The sequence below is a fragment of the Leucoraja erinacea genome, chromosome 14 (genome assembly GCF_028641065.1).
Source record: "Leucoraja erinacea ecotype New England chromosome 14, Leri_hhj_1, whole genome shotgun sequence".
Lineage (NCBI taxonomy): Eukaryota > Metazoa > Chordata > Chondrichthyes > Rajiformes > Rajidae > Leucoraja > Leucoraja erinaceus.
In genome coordinates this window covers 5,664,191-5,685,331 of record NC_073390.1, presented here as the reverse complement: position 1 = coordinate 5,685,331, position 21,141 = coordinate 5,664,191, and the positions used below count along the sequence as shown (strand labels likewise).

The window sequence follows — 21,141 nt, the reverse complement described above, 5'->3', positions numbered from 1 at the left end:
CAAAACACACATAAAAACTACCAAAAAAACATCTTACAGAAAGCGCCTTAAATGTCAAAAGTGATTTCTTGCTTTGCTACAATTCATTGAGTCCCTTTAAATCACCCAAAAATATAATTATCTTTCAACGCACAAATGTATAATTCTCTTTCAACACACACACTTTTTTCTTGAACATATTCTGGAAATATGTGTAGGTTCAATATATCAATTTATTTTATATTTCAGAACTATTTCTCTCTGCTAACTCCACATGTCCTCCCAAAACAGTAATTCAAACCTGTATTGTAGACACAAAATGCTGGAGTAATTCAACGGGACAAGGCAGCATCTCTGGAGAGAAGGAATGGGGGACGTTTCAGGTCAGATTTAAACTTGTTCTTTTTGAATGAATAAGCAGTGTTACTTCCAACAATACCTCTTCTGCTTTTCAGTTTTATGGTGAACTATTTTGCGTTCATGAAATGAATCTCCAGTGAAAACAGAATTACAAAAGAGCAAAGCTGATTTCAGATCAAAGGTTTTGCCTTGATTTTAAATTTCTCGACTGTTTGAAACCATCAACGCTGCATCCTAAGTCTGTCATGTTATTTAGTTCTCAAACACTGCAAATATCTACACTTTTCTATTCCTCTCTAACATATTCTCCGTACTACTTTAATTTGCTTCTTAAAACTGTCTAATCAAGACTTTTGTGATAATCCTTGCTGTATCTTAATATTGCTTGGCATCATTTATTTTGTTTACTGAACTTTGTTGTGTAAAAGATGCTATATAATGGTGGCGGTTCTTTATGGCTAATATGTTGCAAGATGGCATAGTGAGAGACAAACAAAGATAGAGTCATCAAGTCATACAGCATGGAAACAGGCCTTTCAGCCCAACTTGCCCATGCCAACCAAAGTGTCCCATCTACACTTCCCACCAGCCTGCATTTGGCCCATATCGCTCTAAATCTTTCCCACTCATGTACCTGTCCAAATGTCTTTTAAATGTTGTAATGGGTTCTGCCTCAATAACCTGTACCTCCTCTGGCAGCTCATTCTATATACCTCCATCCTCTGCATGAAAAAGTTGCCCCTCAGATTCCTATTTAATCTTTTCCCTCTCACCTTAAATCTTTGTCCTCTGGTTCTTGATTCCTTAACTCAGAGGAAAATACTCTGTGCATCTACCCCATCTATTCCACTCATGATCATATACACCTCTATAAGATCACCTTTCATCCTCCTGCGCTCCAAAGAACACAGTCCTAGCCGGCTCAACCTCTCCCTATAGCTCAGTCCCTCAGGTCCAGGCAATATCCTTGTAAATCTTCTCTGCACTCTTTCCAGCTTAACATCTTTCCTACAGCACGGTGACCAAAACTGAACACAATACTCCAACTGTAGCCTCATCAATGTCTTGTACAGCTGTAACATAACATCCCAAGTTCTATACAACTCTCAGACACCTTCTCCTACTTATCCTTGGACCATAATCCCACAGACGAGCACCAGCCCCTAATATCACACACCATTTCTGATTTCATTACTCCCGCTCTCTGCCCTCTAAAGCTTCAACCTTATCGTTACTTTAAGTAGCCCTTGCTTTCCCTCTCTCTCTCCATCCCCTCCTCCTTCCCAGTTCTCCCACCAGTCTTACTGTCTCCGACTACATTCTATCTCTGTCCAGCCCACTCCCGACATCAGTCTGAAGAAGGGTAGCGACCCGAAACGTCACCCATTCCTTCTCTCCAGAGATGCTGCCTGTCCTGCTGAGTTACTCCAGCTTTTTGTGTCTACCTTCTATACTCAATACTCTGACTGATGAAGGTCAATGTGCTGAACGCCTTCTTGACCAAGAAATGTTAACACATCCTTCTTCCTGGACAGTTCCTCAGCGTCGAGGGTGATTTGTTTCTACTTTGGTTTTGTGGGTTCAAATGTGATTTATACTCCTAACATGGTACTGCAGATAATTCGAGATGGACCAGAAGGAGACTGACAAGAGTGGGTAGGTACATGGTTTGTGAGGTTGGTGCCATTCTTCCACTGCACTATATAATATTTTTGTGTGCTCCTTTTGCATGATGTTGGATTTCTCAATGCTGTGCCAAATGTTCCATCTCCACTTTGTGTGGCCATGGGTCAGTGATTCTTTGGAGTAGGTGGGGATGTTGCATTTCATCAAGGAAGCTTTGAGCAAATCCTTGATTCCTTCCCTCCATCTTCCTGTGGCAGAGCTTGGAAAAGAGTCTCTGTTTTGGAACTTAATGTCAGACATACAAATGAAGCTCATGCAATGTAACTGGGACGTCAGTGCTGGTGCCTGGGAGATGACATTGATGTTGGGAGGTACTTCAAGTCTCAGGGGCATAAGAGAAGGGCAGATCACCCCTTCCTGGTAGATCAGGAGATTTGTGTTGGGTTTGAGGTCTTTCTCTTCAAATATCCCTTTCCTCAGCAGATAAAGGGTATGCTTGTGCACTGATGGCAATGAAGAATTCCATCATAGTTGCTTTCTGAGAAGTAGCTGCTAAGATACAGGAAATGGTCCATGTTTAGCCTCCCACTGTGAACATTCACTGCTGGAGGGCTTTGTGTTGCAGTGGACGGGAGGTTTGCCGACGACCTTTGTCCTGCAGATGTTGAGCGCAATGCCCATTCTCTTATATGCTTCAGTGAACTAGATGACACGGACCTGGCACTTAGTCTCCAACCACGCAAAAATACAAGCATTGTCTGCATACTAGTGCGACATTCCCCCGTGTTATACCCCATTCTTCAACTCTCCATCCGTTCAAACGACCAAATAGCTCTCCTCCTGGAAGTCCTTGATTGCTTCCTCAACTTCATCAAGTTTTCTGCTTTGGCCCAGCATCTAAAATAATTTTTATATATCTGTCTTTAGCGATCACTCCTCTTCCTTCTTAACCTGACGGCAGTGTTCAGCATGACTCATAAGATAATCTTTGTCTAAATCCTCTCCAATGTCCACATCAGTCGGGGTTCCGATTCTTCAAATCATAATCAGATAATCACCTGCAAGTTATTCATGTTGAATGGGAAAAATAAATTGTTTCATACCAATCCTATACTTTCAATGTAGATGGAATATGAATGGTTATCTCAAACAGTGTCTTAACAGATCAAAGCAATTTAAATACAGCACTGAATTCACATTAAAAGTACAACAAATGACCAATATCAGAAAAGAAATGCTGCTGTGCTTTCAGCCACTTGACCATACCGTAACAACAAATCTTGGGCTACAGTGCACTCTTCTGGAGGAAATAAGGTATTGTTAGTACATTTTGAAAAATAGTATTTATATAATGCCTGTAAAACATGTCACTTTGGGGACATTGTAATCACATATTTTAAAAGGGTGATACATCGACTTTCCTTTTATGAACTTTTCCCACAAGTTTACAGCTCTCCATCTAGCCAAAAGCATTAATACTTTGAACATATTTTGCTGGTTTAAGTCTTTTCAAGCCACATTGAAGTGAAAAAGATATGACAAAGACTAATAACTTTAAAAGAGAAGGATTATAACCAACAGTTTATCAAAGTAAAAAGACAGAAGCAAGAAAATGCACAGCTACCCAATGCATTTGCATCTTGTTCTTGAAGTTACAAATTACACTTGCAACTACAGTCCCCTAGTATTTCGTCATAGGTTTTGTGAAGGGAAGATCTTGCCAAACGAATCTGCTGGAGTTCTTTGAGGATGTTATTAGCAGGACAGACAAAGGGGAGCCTGTAGATGTTGTATACCTAGATTTTCAGAAGGTCTTCGATAAGGTGCCGCACGTCATGCTGCTAGGGACGATGGTATTAAAGGGAAGATACTAGCATGGATAGTGGGTTGGGTGGATGGCATAAGGCAGAGTGTTGCACTAAAAGGTGCTTTTTCAGGTTGGCTGCCAGTGACTAGTGGAGTTCTATAAGGGTCAGTGATGGAGTTGCTTCTCTTCAAGTTATATATTAATGATTTGGATAAGAGGATTGAAGGCTTTGTGGCCAAGTTTGCAGATGATGCTAACATTATTATCTGAATGGTGTAAGATTAGGAAAAGGGGAGGTGCAATGAGATCTGGGTGTCCTTGAACATCAGTCACTGAAAGTAAGCATGCAGGTACAGCAGGCAGTGAATAAAGCTAATGGCATGTTGGCCTTCATTGAAGAGGATTTGAGTTTAGGAGCAAGGAGGTCCTACTGCAGTAGTACAGGGCCTTGGTGAGACCGCACCTGGAGTATTCTGTGCAGTTCTGGTCTCCTAATTTGAGGAAGGACATTATTGCTATTGAGGGAGGGTAGCGTAGGTTCACCAGGTTAATTTCCTGGATGGCGCGACTGACATTTGATGAAAGAATGGGTTGACTGGACTTGTATTCACTGGAATTTAGAAGGATGCGAGGGGATCTTATAAAACCATGTACAATTCTTAAAAGGTTGGACAGGCTAGATGCAGGAAAATTTTTCCCGATGTTGGGGGAAGTCCAGAACCAGGGGTCGCAGTTTAGGAATATGGGGTAGGCCATTGAGGACTGAGATGAGGAAAAACCTTTTAACCCAGTTGTGAATCTGTGGAATTCTTTGCCACAGAAGGCAGTGGAGGCCAATTCACTGGATGTTTTCAAGAGAGAGTTAGATTTAGCTCTTAGGTGCTAAATGATCAAGTGTATAAAATCCTGAGAGGAATAGATCGGGTTGATGCACAGTCTATGCCTTTATATGGGGAAAAAGCAGGAACGGGGTACTGATTTTGGATGATCAGCCATGATCATATTGAATGGCGGTGCTGGCTGAAAGGGCCAAATGACCTACTTCTGCAGCTATTTTCTATGTTTCTGTAGAGTGGAGGTGGAAAGGATGTTTCCATTGGTGGGAGAGTCGAAGACCAGAGGTTTTAGCCTCAGAATTAAAGGGCGTTCATTTAGGAAGGAGGTGAGGAGGAACTTCTTTAGCCAGTGGGTAGTTAATCTGTGGAACTCATTGTCACAGATGGCCTTGGAGGCCGTCAGTAGATATTTTTAAGACAGAGATAGAAAAATTCTTGATTGGAACAGGTGTCAAGGGTTATGGGGAGAAGGCAGGAAAATGGGATTAGGAGGCAGAGATCAGCCGTGATTGAATGGTGGAGTTGACACGATGGACCGAATGGCCTAATTCTACCAAAACTTGTGAACTTGTATTTATCAGTACAAGGAATTCATGTTTTTGGTGCTTATATTTATCATACAACAACTGCAAAAGGGAAATAACTGAATATAAATAAGAACCACAGGTTTGAGGCCTAATAATTATTTTTTAAATATTGTGCTAGTGAAGAGCTGCCATATGGGAGCACAGTTTGTTTGCTGAGACTGCTATGAAAACAAATCATGCTACACAATTTCCTGGTCATATCTATAGTGTGAACAAATTCTCATTTACACTTATTTGTCCTCAGTTGGCTCAACCAAATTAAATCTGGGATTTATTTTCACAAGTGGGGTTCTTTTGGGTCCTGGATATCAACTTAGAATAATAAAATCAAATTTTGAAGAAAAGAGTAAAAGGTAAGGCAAGGTAGAAAAATAAGGACCTAGTTTCCCTTGGGTGGTATTGTGGTATGGTAGGGGACAGACTTCACCACAAAATGGGAAAAGCACTGTCGATGGGGCTGAAGAGTAATTAGACAAGGTTCAGGAACATTTTATATTTACCTAAAAGAGCTGCAATGTCATGTCCTACAAAGGCAGGTAAAATTTTTGTTCAATCTTAAAACAGGCTTGAATGCCACAAGAATAGTTAAGCTTCTGTCAATAGAATTGATTAAATTTCCTGAACAGCCAATACTCTTAGCACCAGAATGAAACAGAAGCCCTTATCCTTGGAGGAATGCAGGGCGGATATCAGGGAGCATATTTTGGTGCAGGTTTGGCCATCTTTGAAATTTGCAAAATGCTGTCAATTATAAACAGACTTTAAAATATGATAATGATAACCAGCTTAACCCCGAGTAATAGTCTAACATCGGCACACTATCAATCAAGTGCACAGGGAATGCCTAATGTTGCCAGCCAGAAATATTTATAATGATTTATATTATTTAAATATTTATATTATTCCACCTTGACCCCAGATGAAGTAACAGGATCAAGTAAAATGACCAATTGTGAAGTGGAACACTTTTTAAATGGTACTGAAATATTGGCCCCAAAGCACAATAAGATACACCTCAGATAGTCTGGCACCCTGAGGATTCTTGGAGGTAACCCCTATTAATACCCAAAGACACTTTTACACCATTTTTAATAACAATATGTTACACGATACTACAATAAATGTTCCAGTGAACCTGTTGAGGTTTGAGAGCAAGAAACATGCCAACATTGTGGACCCAGCTCCAGCATCATGGTCCAAGCTGTGTTGTAAACCTCTAACACCATGGACAACTGTCGCTGCACACATTACACGCACTATGGACTAATCTCTGAACCATCAGGATTTCTTAAATAACCGGATGCCAGATTATCAGTTTTGTGCATTATGTAGATCAAAATGAGCTGATTGAGAATAATATTAGCTGAAATGTCTTTCCCTGTCAGAAGGTAAATATTGGTTTGTTCAGTGAGATAGACAAAAGCAGAAATAAAATTAATTATATCTCGTACTTTCCAGAATACATTTAATTTTCGAATAATGCAGTGTTCCATTTTGTTTTGCTTGATATACTAGTGCATGTCTCAAGAGAATAAAAGATCCATCATACCTCTTTGATTATTTCTCCTAAGTTCTCCTGACATTGGAATGGCTTCCTAAATCCACAATAAACATAATATTATTTCACATGAAATAATCTATTACTTATTATATAACCTAAAATAATACTGATTAATATCAGAACAAAAATTTTGTAAGTACAAATCAACCCAGTTTGTAGTAATGGAGTGCCTGGGGTGTGACATTCCAGTGACTCGATAGAAAATAGGCAACCAAACTGAACCAACTCATTCTCAAAGTTACAAAGTTACAGCGTTGTTACAAAGTCCTACCATCAGTGGCACTCCAGATCTGCCCACTGCCTGTGTGTACGATTCCGGAGGTTGTGGGGGGGGGGGGGGGGGTTGGGGGGGGTGGGTGGGGGTGGGGGGGAGTGAGGAGGGGGGGGGGGGGGGGGGGGGGGGGGGAGGGTGGGGGGGGGGGCAAGCAAGGGGGGGGGGGGGAAGGGTAAAAACCAAAATTGTGGGGGGGGGGGGGGGGGAAAATGCAGGTTTGTATTGGTTGTCGGAGAGGGATTTGCTCGGACTACAAGCTGATGAAGAAAATTTGTTCTGCGAACCCGTTCCCGTTTTTAAAAAAAAGTTGCTGGTCGATTGCATCGCTGGATTGAAGTTAAACGCGACTTCTAACGCCTTCAACATCACGGATCGCAAGTGCAGGACAAAACAAAAGGTATGTCGTTTATTTAACATCTTATCTTGTTTTTTGGTGTAATTTCATTTTAATCTGAAGATGCAAAATATGTTATTTAGGCCCCGATATCGGCCGTGTCTTGCCCGCCAATATCGGGGCTTAAATCATGGCAGCGGCCACATTCCGATCTATCACAATCCAGAAACATCCACTCTCAAGATAATAAAATTCATTATTTTCCTGCATAATCATGTCATGAGAACATCTAAATTATCTACATTTTGTGTTATTGTCTATCCATGATCAATATTTGCATACTAAATATCTGACTGAAAACTTCCACAGTACATAGTTTTACTGTCTGACGTTTAGTATGAAAATATTGATCATGGATAGACAATTACACAAAATATAGATAATTTAGATGTTCTTATGACATGATTGTGCAAAAAATAATAATTTGATTATCTTGAGAGTGGATGTTTCTGGATTTTGAACAAATGTCTGTGTAAAACTGCCCTTGCCTGCTGCAGTGTTATAAACCAACAGAGTAAAATTTATGGGAATTAAACATTCAATTCCTTCCATATGGCATACAAATTCATGACAAAGTGAGTTTTAAAAATCATGTTATATTGTGAATTCTTGTGTGAATGAGATCAGTTTGTTATTTGGATACTTTGGCTATTTAAAAATATATATTTTTAGCCTTTTCTTAAGAGTGGGATAGATGTTTAGACCCAATAATTGAATATAGATGAATTTAATTAATTTGATGACACTGATGAATATGATTTTTTTGTTGGGTATTTACTATTTGTTTTAACGTTTAACTTGAGTTAGGCATTTTGTTGAACAAAATCATTTCTACTTTTTTTTTCTAAAACTGCAAATAATAACTTGTTTCTGTTAATGCTGTTCAGTGGGTTTTTCGTTACATTTTAAACAGATGCCTCCAAAGCAGAAATGCAAAATTGTCAATCCAAATGCATAGCTAGAGCTCACCTTGAAGTGAATTTCTCTCTCATGCCCAAGGGATCTTAAAAATGGACACATCTTGTACTTGTATACCTCGTTTGGAAAAAGACTGTCTGAAACTGAGAGACGGCTGAGTTCACATTTCTCTTTGTCGGATGCAGAAGGCTATTCATTTGCTGCTGTTAACTCAAGGGTGAGGACTCTCGTTAGAATGTGGGAGGAAGCCGGAGCAGCCGGAGAAAACCCACAGGGAGAACTCCATACAGACAGCACCCGTAGTCTGCCTCTCTGGCACTGTAAAACAGCAACTCTACTGTGCCGGTCTCTGTTTCAAGAAGAAATTAACTTAGTGTACTTTGCCTCTAATTCTAACTGTTCATATTTGGTCCAGCTCTGATTACTATCTCTTCTCACTGAAAGATGTGAAGAATATAGTGTCGTGCCGGAGGGAAAAATAGGTATAAATCTATGATGGATGCAAATAAAATCCTTGTTTCTCCCAGGGTGATTGGTTGAAGCTAAATGATCCAGCTATTCTTAAATCTTGATTGTATTTTTGTAACAGATTATACTATTCAAACTGTATTTTAAATTTGCATATGGTTTGTATTGGCACATGGTGTTTGGCCACAAATTGAATGATATCTCATGCAAATGGAAACGGACAAGAATATTAACAAGCTGAGGGAAATATAACAGTGCTATTTTTAAACAAAATTTAAGAAATCAATACCACAGGTCAATAAGAAAGTGTATGGATTGAATACATTTTGTATTCTCACCTGTCTATTTTTATTTCTATGGTGACTGTGAATTGTGCTTCACTATCAGGTAGATATGTGGAAGGAACAATCATATATTTTCCTTCTGTCAGACTGCAAAGTTGGGTTACTTCTTGCGTGTATCGATGAGGCACGCAACTCATCACTGGTTCCACAAGCTGACAAGATACTTGATTTATATTTTTCGTGGTGTCGACCTGTACAAAAGAACACAAATGAAAGACAGCACCACCAGTTAATATTGAAGCAGTAACTTCAGTAACTAAGGTGGAAATGGGCTCTTAACCCACTGTAAGAACCGGGGAGAAACAATGTAATGGAAATCAGTGATGCAGAATACTAAAGGAATTAAATAAAACAAGACTTGGAGGAATTTTAGGCAAATTATTCAACGCATCTTGTTCAGAGTTGCTATACAGAGTCGCGGGCAAGTCAACAGCTGTATTTTCTGAATACAAATGTACCAAAAGTAGAATTTTTAAAATAATTAATTTAATTTGGGTTTGACTGTGGGATAACATTAGAAGGTTTATTTATTATTTTCATCTTTATTGAGATAAAGGAGGTTTCTTTATTGCTCTTTCCATCCTCCCATCATTATATCTTGGCAAAGTAAGACAAAGTCACTATCAAGGGAAGCATTAGTATTATTATTTATTGTCTTCTTCATAGAGTTCCCCAGGATTGAGGATGGCCTGCTTCTATTCCAATTCTGTGGAATGTGAAGTGACCACAATTCCCCATGCAGGATCTATCAACTTTACTCTGAGCAGAAATAGTGGAGGTGGGTTGATTTGGTTATTGCATGTTTGCAGAAGAAGGGTTCTCAAAATAGCTCAGTGTCTCCCCAACTGCTTCTCCATCAAACTAACATGTTTAGGCTAAGATTCCCATGAGTCAGTTAGGAAACACATGTTTTAAGCCACAAAGATTGGGATGTCTTTGAAGTGCTTTTTTCTCTCCTAATGAGAACTCGCTGGCTCTGACAGAACCTACAATGCTAAAGGGCCTGTCCCACTTTCACAACCTAATTCACGACCTCTGCCGAGTTTGTCCTTGACTCATACTCGCAGCATGGTCGTCATGAGGTTGTAGGTAGGTCGTAGCAGGCCATGATGCTAGTCGTAGGTACTCGTGGCATCAAGTAGGTCGGGGCGTGTTTTCTAGCATGATGAAAAATGTCCACGGGTAAAAAAGGTCGTGAATTAGGTTGTGAAAGTGGGACAGTCCCTTAAGCTTGCTGATGATGTGGCCTGTCAATAAGGATATTGGAATTGGAGGTAAAGCAATGAACAGGACAGTATTATTGTATTCACTGACCAACACTCGATGCCCGAGGAACTGACATTAATTTACTTTCCACATTTAAATCCATTCACGGTCCCTCCCCTTCCTCTACCTGTAATCTCTTACAGCCCTAAACCACCGGAGTAGTGGCCAAAGTCAATTTTATTCATCACATGCACTCGAAGGTGCAGTGAAATGCGTTTCAGTGAAATGAATGCCAATAGGGGCATTGAGTTTTATAAAAATTGTATCACTGCATTATTTTTAATGAATAAAGCAAACTGGCAGTAAATATAAAAATTAGAATCAATATTGCTGTTTAATAAACAGATCTAAATGCCAGCAATATAAAATTAAAAAATAACCCATTCAATAATCCAATGGAAGTTGTCTGTTCAAAAAAATAAACATTTTGGTTTTCTCGAATAATTTTGGAACATTTATTTAAATGTTCTGCAGAACTATTTAAGTTTTCTTTTACCTTTCTTATGTTTCTACTGTTAGAAAGAAAGACTATTTCTCGATTAACATCACTTCAAATTAATCAGAATACTTTCAATCAATGATCCAATTCTGATGTGGTCCTAAACTCCCACCTACCTCATTGGAGATCTTTGAACTATCTGTAATCAGACTTTACCTTACACTAAATGGTGTACGCTTTATCCTTTACCTGTATACTCTGTATGGCTTGATTGTAATCATATATAGTCTTTTCTTTGACTGGATAGCATGCAAACAAAAGCTTTACACTGTCAATACACTTGACAATAACACAATAAATTAAACCAACCCATGGTCTCATCTCAGCCCAGTTAGATTTTCAACCTCATGTAAAATATATTACCTGAAAAACATGGAATCCTATTGGCAGCAACTGTCGATCAAAGTGTTCCTGGCACAGTGTTATTCTAACGTTCCTAGTGCCGGTATTGGAGAGGATTGCGAACGGCAAATGTGGATTTGTGTTGTAAGTTGGAAAATTCCTACTTCCACCTCCACTCTTTCCTTTGATCCATGAATCCGTGAAATATATTATCTCCCACTCTCCTTCAGCATTTCGCTCAAACTTGTTCAGTAGATGAGATGCTTTGACTGCACTAAGGGTAGAAAGCATTTTATGAATGTCATTTTTTTAAATATGATCTTAGATATTGTTTCACAGCCCACGCAAAATATTATTAGTGGGACAAAATAACACGGGGTGAGAATTCACATCCCCTATGTTACATTTCCAAACATTTTGTCCATTAAATCATCCAAGGATTGTTTATTCCAACATCAATTTGTCAAAAACTCAGTAGAACAAAAAGACAGAATTTGTCTTATTGAGTCATATAGGCCTGTAGTTCATCTTTTATAATACCAAATCAACCCATTTATGAAGAGAAATTGGATTTGATAATTAGTAAAGGTTACCTAAACAGTTTGAAAATTAGTAAAGATTCCACTCTTAGTTAAAGTCTGTGCTGAATCTCTCCGTTCTTACCTCAGTGCAATTTTAGATGTTGAAAACACACGCAGTAGAAATTCTCCATCTTCATCTTTCATGAACGTACTGGGGATGACTAGGTAGTAGCCAGGTGTAAGATCACAGTGCAGTTTTACTTCTCTGTCATATGTATGGCATTCAGTTGAAATGGTAGGTGGCTTGGCAACAGTTTTCTGCAAATTGAATCGCTTTTTCTCCACCTAAAGTTTCACACAGAGAACAGAACGACAAAACTCTTCTCCTTTCCAAAAAAAACCGGAATATCATGACATTAATGTAGTCCACACTCAATTCCTGCCTAGACTTAATCTATTTCAGTCAAGAAATGTTTAAACAGGGAAGTAGACTCAGTCTTTAGCAGGATAAAGAGCAAATGCCATATTGGGCAGAGCACTGATAGATAGAATTTAATCTTGACATGTGCAGGATGATGCAGGTTGAGAAAATGAATAGAGGAAGGACATGTACAGTAAATGTGTACTAACGAATGAGAACTGAGGAGTACAAGTCCATATTTCACTGAACGTGGCAACACGGGTTAACAGGGTGGTGATAAAGCAAGTGGTATGTTTGCATTCATAAGTCAAGGTGTGGATTACAACAAATATGACATTATGTGTATGAAAGAACTGCAGATGCTGGTTTAAACCAAAGATAGACACAAAATGCTGGAGTAACTCAGTGGGACAGGCAACATCTCTAAAGTGAAAGAATAGGTGACGTTTCGGGTCAATAGACAACCGGTGCCTTTTGCAACTGTAAAAAAAGATGAAAATGTCTAAAAGTGATTGTCCACCCTCTCCCCCTTCTCTCCCACAGTCTCTCACCAGTTTTCGGCACAATTTCTGTCAGTTTCTGAGCTGCCAGCCTGTCAGGCTTGAGTTGCTGAGCTGCCAGGCCCGAGTGACTGAGCTGCCAGCCCAAGAATCCGATCGGCCCACAATGTCCATACTAGCCCTCTGGAAACCAGTACCTTCGGCCCACAACACCCATGCTAGCACTCTAGAAAGCCCCCCACCCCCCACACTGGCCAGCAATCTTGGTGGAATATTGTGTTGGGGGACCAGCCCACCCGTGTGAAGCTGGAACCCAACGGGTCGTACTTAGTCTAGTAATCTTATATGTTTCAATAAGATGCCCTCTCATCCTTCTAAACTCCAGAGTGTACAAGCCCAGTCGCTCCATTCTCTCAGCATATGACAGTCCCGCCACTCCCTCAATAGCATGAATGTCCTTCCTCAAATTAGGGGACCAAAACTGCACACAATACTCCAGGTGTGGTCTCACTTAGGCCCTATACAACTGCAGAAGGACCTCTTTGCTCCTAAACTCAACTCCTCTTGTTATAAAGGCCAACATGCCATTCGCTTTCTTCACTGCCTGCTGTACCCTGTCGAGACCCTTCTTCAGACTGACGTCAGGGGGAAGGAGATAGATAGATGAGGAAGTTTGAAGGTGTGAAAATAGGGCAAAGGGAATAGAGATCAAGGTAAATGTAGAATAGATGATTGTTAGATGGGAGAAGGTAACAACAAAGCAAACAGAGATAAAATGTAGTGGGAGACAGTAAGACTGGTCAGAGAACTGGGAAGGGGGAGGAATGGAGGGAGAGGGAAAGCAAGGGTTACTTTAAGTTAGGGACATCAATGTTCATTATGTTGACATTATGTGGCATTATGTTGCAAATTGACAGAACAATGGTTTAGCTGTTCGAAGTATTGTGTGCTGTTCTAGTCTCCACACTATAGGAAGGATGGGAGAGCGCTGGAGAAAATGCAGAAGAGATTCGCCAGATGCCACCTGGATTCGAGGAATAATGGGGAAAGACTGGTCTGCATTTGTTTTCTTTGGAGAGCAGAAGGTTGAGGGTTGACATGTTAGATGTATACAAGGTGTGGAGAGGCATAGATAGGGTAGATAATCAAAATATTTTTCCATCACAAACAAGAGGGGATCTGTTTAATGGAAGGAGTTTTAGAGGGAATTTGACACGCAAATGTTCTTCTTTTAACACGTGAATGGTTGAAATCACAAACATTTAAATGGCATTTAGAAAGGCCTCTAAATAGGCGCAGTATAGAAGGATATAGTCGTGATATTGATAAATGGAATTAATATAATGGGCAAAATGATTGGCATGGACATGGTGGGTTGAAGGCTTGGTCAAGAAAGACATTTATGCTTTGTTATTCTACAAAAATATCTGCACTAAAATTCAAATTTGCTCTTAAAAGCATTGAATAATTTTACTAATGCAGTTTGTCTATACCATTACAACCTAAAAAGTAAGAATAAGTGACAATGTGGTTTACATCTACACTTTTCATTGGACTATTTACTTCTGGTATGAACAATTTGAGCTGCAAGTACCTTCCACACATGTAGTCCTATGGCATGGTAACGTTTCTGTTGGAGGCCATCAGTGGTGGTCCTTTGCTTATCAGGACAATGCACGGGAGCATCCTGAACCCGACAGGTCTTGCCTGAATAATGTTTTTTTTGCAAAATTGAGATAACCATTTCACCTGGATCCAGGATTCGCAGCCAGAATTTAGGATTACTACAAAAACTGGAGTTATTGCGGCAACCTCCGGCAGATTGATCTTTGACCCACTCTCCTGAAATTTGCAGTGTGTGGCATAAACATTTACCTACACAAAAGAAAATAGAATTTTAACCACAAGCACTGTCAATTGTATACATGAAACAAATAGAGTTCCCTCAAGTACAGTAGCACTCACTACAAACTAGCTATTATCACTAGTCTTCTTGCTGTACAGACCAAAATATCCGACTGAGCTTTTACGATATGCATTTAAATATCTTAATGATTCATATAATGATTGTTAAACAGAAGACGACCATTTCACCCACCAATCTTATGCAGTCTCCTTCAAAATTATGTACAAATTAGTTTGTGTGTAGGAAGGAACTGCAGGTGCTGGTTTAAACTGAAGATAGACACAAAATGCTGGAGTGACTCAATGGGTCAGACTGCATCTCTGGAGAAATTAGGTGATGTTTCGGGTCGAGAGCATTTTTCAGACTGAGAGTCAGGGGAAAGGGAAACGAGAGTAATAGACGGTGATGTAGAGATATATAGAACAAATGAATGAAAGATATGCAAAAAATTAGCGATGATAAAGGAAACAGGTCGTTGTCAGCTGTGTGCTGGGTGAGAACGAGTACAGACAATGAGACTCAACAAGACGACTTTGAAGCTGGTACGACTAAGGGTGGGGGAGGAAAGAGAGAGGGTTACTTGAAGTTAGAGAAATCAATTGTCATACCGCTGGGTTGTAAGCTGCACAAGCAAAATATAAGATGCTGTTCCTCCAATTTGCGTTTGGCCTCGCTGGAAGAGGTCTAGGACAGAAAGGTCAGTGTGGGAATTAAAGTGTTTGGCAACTGGGAGATCAGGCAGGTCCTGGCGGTGGCGGACTGAGTGAAGGTTTTCAGCGAGACGGTCGTCCAGTCAACGTTTGGTCTCGCTGATGTATACGAGTCCACACTCTGAACAACAGATACAGTAGACGCGGTTGGAGGAGGAGCAAGTGAACCTTTGCCTAACCTGAAAGGACTGTCGGGGTCCCTGGACAGTGTCGAGGAGGAGGTGTGGGGACCAGTGTTGCGTCTCCTGCGGGTGCAGGGGAAGCACTTGGAGAGGGTGTGGTTTGGGTGGGACGGGATGAGTTAACCAGGGAGTTGCGGAGGGAACGGTCTCTGCGGAAGGCGGAAAGGGGTGGAGAAGTTGCCACTAGTGGTGGGATCCCGTTGGAGGCGGTGAAAATGCTGGAGAATTTTGTGTTATAAACAATGGCAGAAGGGGTGAAAGGTAAGGACCAGGGGTCTCTGTCCCTGTCGTGATTAGGGGGAGGGGGAGGGGGAGCCAGAGTGGAGCAGCAGGATACCGAGGAGACACGAGTGACACAACATCACGGCAGGGATATAGAGTAAGCTCAACAGATCTAATTCATGATCTCTGACTGAAAGACACCACGTAGATAAAATATTGAAATATTTGATCTTGACAAAATTGTAAAGGATTTATATATTTAAACCTACCTGTTAAAAGGCTGAGGATGTATCCCTCTGTATTTATGGGATAACCAACCGTCACCTCATCAAACTCCCTGAAAAACTCTTGCTCCTCCACCCAGAACTCTCCCTCTTCTGCCAAGGACTGTAACTGTGCAGCCACAGCTGCATCAACTTTGTTCCAACCGTCACCTCTATTACAAAATAGCACCAATTATAAACAGGATAACTTTACAATGCAAGACTTGCATAAAAACCTAGTGCAAAACAGTATCAAAGGATTATGGGTGGAGTGGAGGTTTAAAGGAAGATTGGAATAATTGTGACAAATGTGACTCGATTTGAATGTTATTGTTGAAATACCTAACTTTTAACGAGTAACATGTCAAATATTAGTTCAGATTATATAAATTTTGTATCTGTACGGGAGAGGGATAATAATTGAGGGATGAGTCTGGATAGTAAATATTATGTTCTGCTCAATGGCATGAGTAACATGTTGTTTAGTGAAAGCTGATAGAGATTTGCTTTTCATGCCCCATAGGTATGGGATGGATAAAGAACTGTGGGGAAAATAAATTTAATTTCTGCTTGTGTACCAGGTAAATGAGGCAAAACAGTTTAACGAGGGAGGGAACAGGAGGAAGTCACTGCTTTGTGGAAAGTTAAGTGAGGAATTGTCTACTTTCTATTACAGTGGATCAGTGGCATTAATTATTTGCATAGAGACATTATTTTTTTAAGTAATTTCCCTGGATTGACTTTAACTGAGAGCTTTTACCATTTGGTGAACATTTGGTTTCAACCAAGACAGAAGGAAAATAATAAATCAAGCCATCTCACTGTGAGCCTCAACAGGTTAGGCACAATAAATCTTTGTTGTGTATTGGAAATAAATTCACTGTTTTAAGATTGCACTGATTACCTAGAAATATAACTGAAACCTGTAGTCTCCATCAAAATTCATAAATCGTCAGTGCAGAAATCATCAACAAAAATCACTCAAACGATTTGAATAAGTATTAGTAATGCTATTCTATTTATCTGTAGAGATATTGGTCCAGTTTTTGGCAATATTTTTACAGCTTAAAAACTGACAAGAAGCTTATGATAGAAAAAAAAAAAAAACAGGTCCCACAGGCAGTTGACTGTTCCTTTAGGTTATGGCCATTGCACCTGTTAAGGATAGATGATGAGATTGGTCCACATATTAAATGAGTGAATAAGCCCATTTGACTGAATCTTATTTCCAATTTCAGCTAAATATTTTAAGCCATAGTTCAGATGTAACCAGATTGAACCTTAAAGACTAATTTTAAACATACATCATTGTACACCATTTGGAGCTTTCCTAGGATGCTATTAGTGTGTCAAATATTGAAGGTTGAAGATCATCTCCAATATCACAACCGAGATGTTTTTCAGAACTCTCAAGAAAAGCTCAGCAGATTTACCAGAAGTTCAGAGGTTATTTAATGGTTGAGTTTCATTTTTTGTTTGTTTTTAGTTTTAGAAATACAGCGCGGAAACAGGCCTTTTGGCCCACTGAGTCCGCACCAACCAGCGATCCCTACACACTAACACTATCCTACGCACAATAGGGACAATTTACATTTATACCAAGCCAATTAACCTACCAGGCCACCATATCTAGCACCATCACCGACTTCATCAATTCCCATGCCCTGCCCGACCAAGCTTCTAACCTCATCGTTCCCCAGCCCCGCACGGCCCGTTTTTACCTTCTCCCCAAAATCCACAAACCCGGCTCTCCCGGCAGACCCATTGTCTCTGCCTGTTCGTGCCCCACCGAACTCATCACCACATACCTCGACTCCATACTATCCCCCTTGGTCAAATCCTTTTCCACCTATGTTCTAGACACCTCAGACACTCTCCGCCGCCTCCACGCATTCCACTCTCTAGGCCCTCACCCCCTCATCTTCACCATGGACGTCCAGTCACTCTACACCTCCATCCCCCACCAGGATGGCCTCAAAGCCCTCCGGTTCTTCCTCGACCAGAGGAGCAACCTATACCCAGCCACTGACACTCTCCTCCGCCTAGCGGAGTTGGTCCTCACCCTCAACAACTTTACGTTTGACTCCTCCCATTTTCTCCAAACACAAGGCGTAGCTATGGGCACACGCATGGGCCCCAGCTATGCCTGCCTCTTTGTCGGGTACGTTGAACAATCCTTGTTCAGTACGTACCGGGCCCCATCCCCGACCTCTACCTCCGTTACATTGACGACTGCTTTGGGGCCACCTCCTGCACCCACACACAACTGACTGACTTCATCCACTTCACCACCAACTTCCATCCGGCACTCCAATACACCTGGACCATTTCCGACACTTCCCTACCATTCCTTCACCTCACCATCTCCATCGCAGGGGACCGACTTCTGACCGACATACACTACAAACCAACTGACTCACATGGCTATCTGGATTACACGTCTTCCCACCCCGCCCCCTGTAAAGACTCCATCCCCTACTCCCAATTCCTCCGCCTACGCCGCTCTGTTCCCAGGATGAGACGTTCCACACCAGGGCATCGGAAATGTCCCCGTTCTTCAGGGAACGGGGATTCCCCTCCTCCACCATAGATGAGGCTCGCACCATGTCTCATCCATACCACGCAACATTGCTCTCTCTCCCCATCCCTGCACTCACAACAAGGGCAGAGTCCCCCTAGTCCTCACCTTTCACCCCACCAGCCGGCAAATACAACAAATAATCCTCCGCCATTTCCGCCACCTCCAACGTGGCCCCACCACATCTTCCCATCTCCCCCTATGTCTGCCTTCCGCAAAGACCGCTCCCTCCGCAACTCCCTTGTCAATTCTCCCCTTCCCTCCCGTACCACCCCCTCCCCGGGCACTTTCCGTTCCAACCGCAAGAAATGCAACACCTGTCCCTTCACCTCCCCCCTCGACTCCATTCAAGGACCCAAGCAGTCGTTCCAGGTGCGACAAAGGTTCACCTGTATCTCCTCCAACCTCATCTACTGCATCCGCTGCTCTAGATGTCAGGTGATTTACATCGGTGAAACTAAGCGGAGGTTGGGCGATCGTTTTGCCGAACACCTCCGCTCAGTCCGCAATAACCTACCTGAACTCCCGGTGGCTCAGCACTTCAACTCCCCCTCCCATTCCCAATCCGACCTCTCTGTCCTGGGTCTCCTCCATTGCCAGAGTGAGCAACACCGGAAATTGGAGGAACAGCACCTAATATTCCGCCTGGGTTGCTTGCGTCCGGATGGCATGAACATTGAATTCTCCCAATTTTGCTAGTCCTTGCTGTCTCCTCCCCTTCCTTAACCCTTGAGCTGTCTCATCCCCCCCCCCCCCCCCCCCCCCCCCCCCCCCCCCCCGTCGGGCTCCTCCTCCTCCCTTTTTCCTACCTTCTCCCCCCCCACCCCCCCATCAGTCTGAAGAAGGGTTTCGGCCCGAAACGTCGCCTATTTCCTTCGCTCCATAGATGCTGCTGCACCCGCTGAGTTTCTCCAGCATTTTTGTGTACCTTTGATCTTCCAGCATCTGCAGTTCCTTCTTGGACAACCTACAAACCTGGTTTGTAGGTAAATTGCTCCCCCTTGTGTAGGGATGAGAAAGTGGGATAACATCGAACTCCAGTGTGAATGGGTAATTGATGGTGGGTGTGGATTTGGTGGGCTGAAGGCTGTTTCATGCTGTAACTCTAAACTAAATGAAATGGAGCTCAATTGTGCTCACCCACTAGATATACAAAATAAAACCTCAAGCTCTAACTTGATTAATATCAACAATATGATTATTGCCTTTAATAGGGTGAACTAACAATGAAAAAATATGAAAGGCAAAAACACCTCTGACCTCATTTGATTTGAAGACAATATTTACTGCATTACCCTTCCTGCCAGGAGCCACTCCAACATCTTCTATCCCACATGTTTCTTATCCTTAGTAAATTGACATAACTGTCTTTGAGTCCATCAATTTGCTTCACGTCACTAACACTGAAGGCATGAAATTCTGCACGTTCAGTGAATCCTGGAAGCCAAATAGCATAAAAAAATGTTATACACAAAGACAATTTCATTATCTGCCAACCATCTCATTGGCTGATCACAATCTAACTAGAGTTATCTTTTATTTTTTAAACTATTCATTTACCTTTGTTGGACCCATGAACGGAACAGCTTATAAAGCTCTTATCTTTCAAATCCCGCATCAACTCAAATCTGGATTTTTCAGGGAAGCTGACATGGTCATTGTTTTTTCTATAATTCTTTACAGTCCATCGATCAGCCAGGCCTCCTGTGATGTCCACCAGAGCTTCAGCCACTTGTCCAGCCCAAAGCATTTCATAACAGCCATGGAGTCTTTGGAAAGTATATAAGTGGCTATGTCAATGTCATTGCCAAATAGTTGCAATTCAAATTTATTTTACATCTTAATTACAACTAAACACTTTAATCATATATGGATATGGCTACCAAATATTTTAATAATGGAAGAAACATTTCAGGAATAAACATTGGTTAATTCTACTTGAAAATTAAGAAACGAGTCTTGCTAATGGCGTTTAAGACATTTGCAAGATAAGGATGATTAAAACACTCGCTCAAATTCATCTTATATATAAGTAGGTCTTACTTGCAGGATTGGTGGGGACAAAAAATAACTATAACATAGAAGGTGGCAGAGAAAGGTTCAATCTCTTGCCCAGAGCAGGGGAATAGAGGACCAGAGGACATACGTTCAAGGTGAAGGGGAAAAGATTTAATACGAATCTGAGGGGTAACTTTTTCACACAAAGGGTGGTGGGTGTATGGAACAAGCTGCCAGAGGAGGTAGTTGAGGTTGGGACTATCCCAACATTTAAGAAACAGTTAGACAGGTACATGGATTGGACAAGTTTGGAGGGTTATGGACCAAAAGCAGACAGGTGGAACTAGTGTAGCTGGGACATGTTGGCCGGTGTGGGCAAGTTGGGCCGAAGGGCCTGTTTCCACACTGTATCACTCTATGACTAATAACAATGAGAAATTGAAAATATAAGGAGAGAGTGAAAAACAAGCAATAAATGTTAAAATAATCACTTTTTAGTGAGAGAAACTTGAGGATCATAAAGCAGCAAGGCTTGAAGGTAGAATAAAGAACACTTCATTTATCCAGGCATATCTAATT

At 41.3% G+C, this 21,141-nt stretch overlaps 1 protein-coding gene across 2 annotated transcripts in view; it reads right to left on the bottom strand.

The window, feature by feature from the left end:
- Window positions 1–21,141, bottom strand: part of capn10 (calpain 10) — a 36,371-nt gene that overhangs the window by 3,865 nt on the left and 11,365 nt on the right. For both annotated transcript variants that reach the window (XM_055645416.1, XM_055645415.1), the window contains 8 exons: window positions 20,125–20,333; window positions 19,860–20,001; window positions 15,993–16,159; window positions 14,298–14,578; window positions 11,925–12,127; window positions 11,283–11,535; window positions 9,149–9,345; window positions 6,745–6,790 (listed from right to left, as the gene is read on the bottom strand). In XM_055645416.1, the coding sequence (XP_055501391.1) occupies window positions 6,745–6,790; window positions 9,149–9,345; window positions 11,283–11,535; window positions 11,925–12,127; window positions 14,298–14,578; window positions 15,993–16,159; window positions 19,860–20,001; window positions 20,125–20,333 (1,498 nt within the window). The remainder of the gene's footprint in view (window positions 1–6,744; window positions 6,791–9,148; window positions 9,346–11,282; window positions 11,536–11,924; window positions 12,128–14,297; window positions 14,579–15,992; window positions 16,160–19,859; window positions 20,002–20,124; window positions 20,334–21,141) is intronic.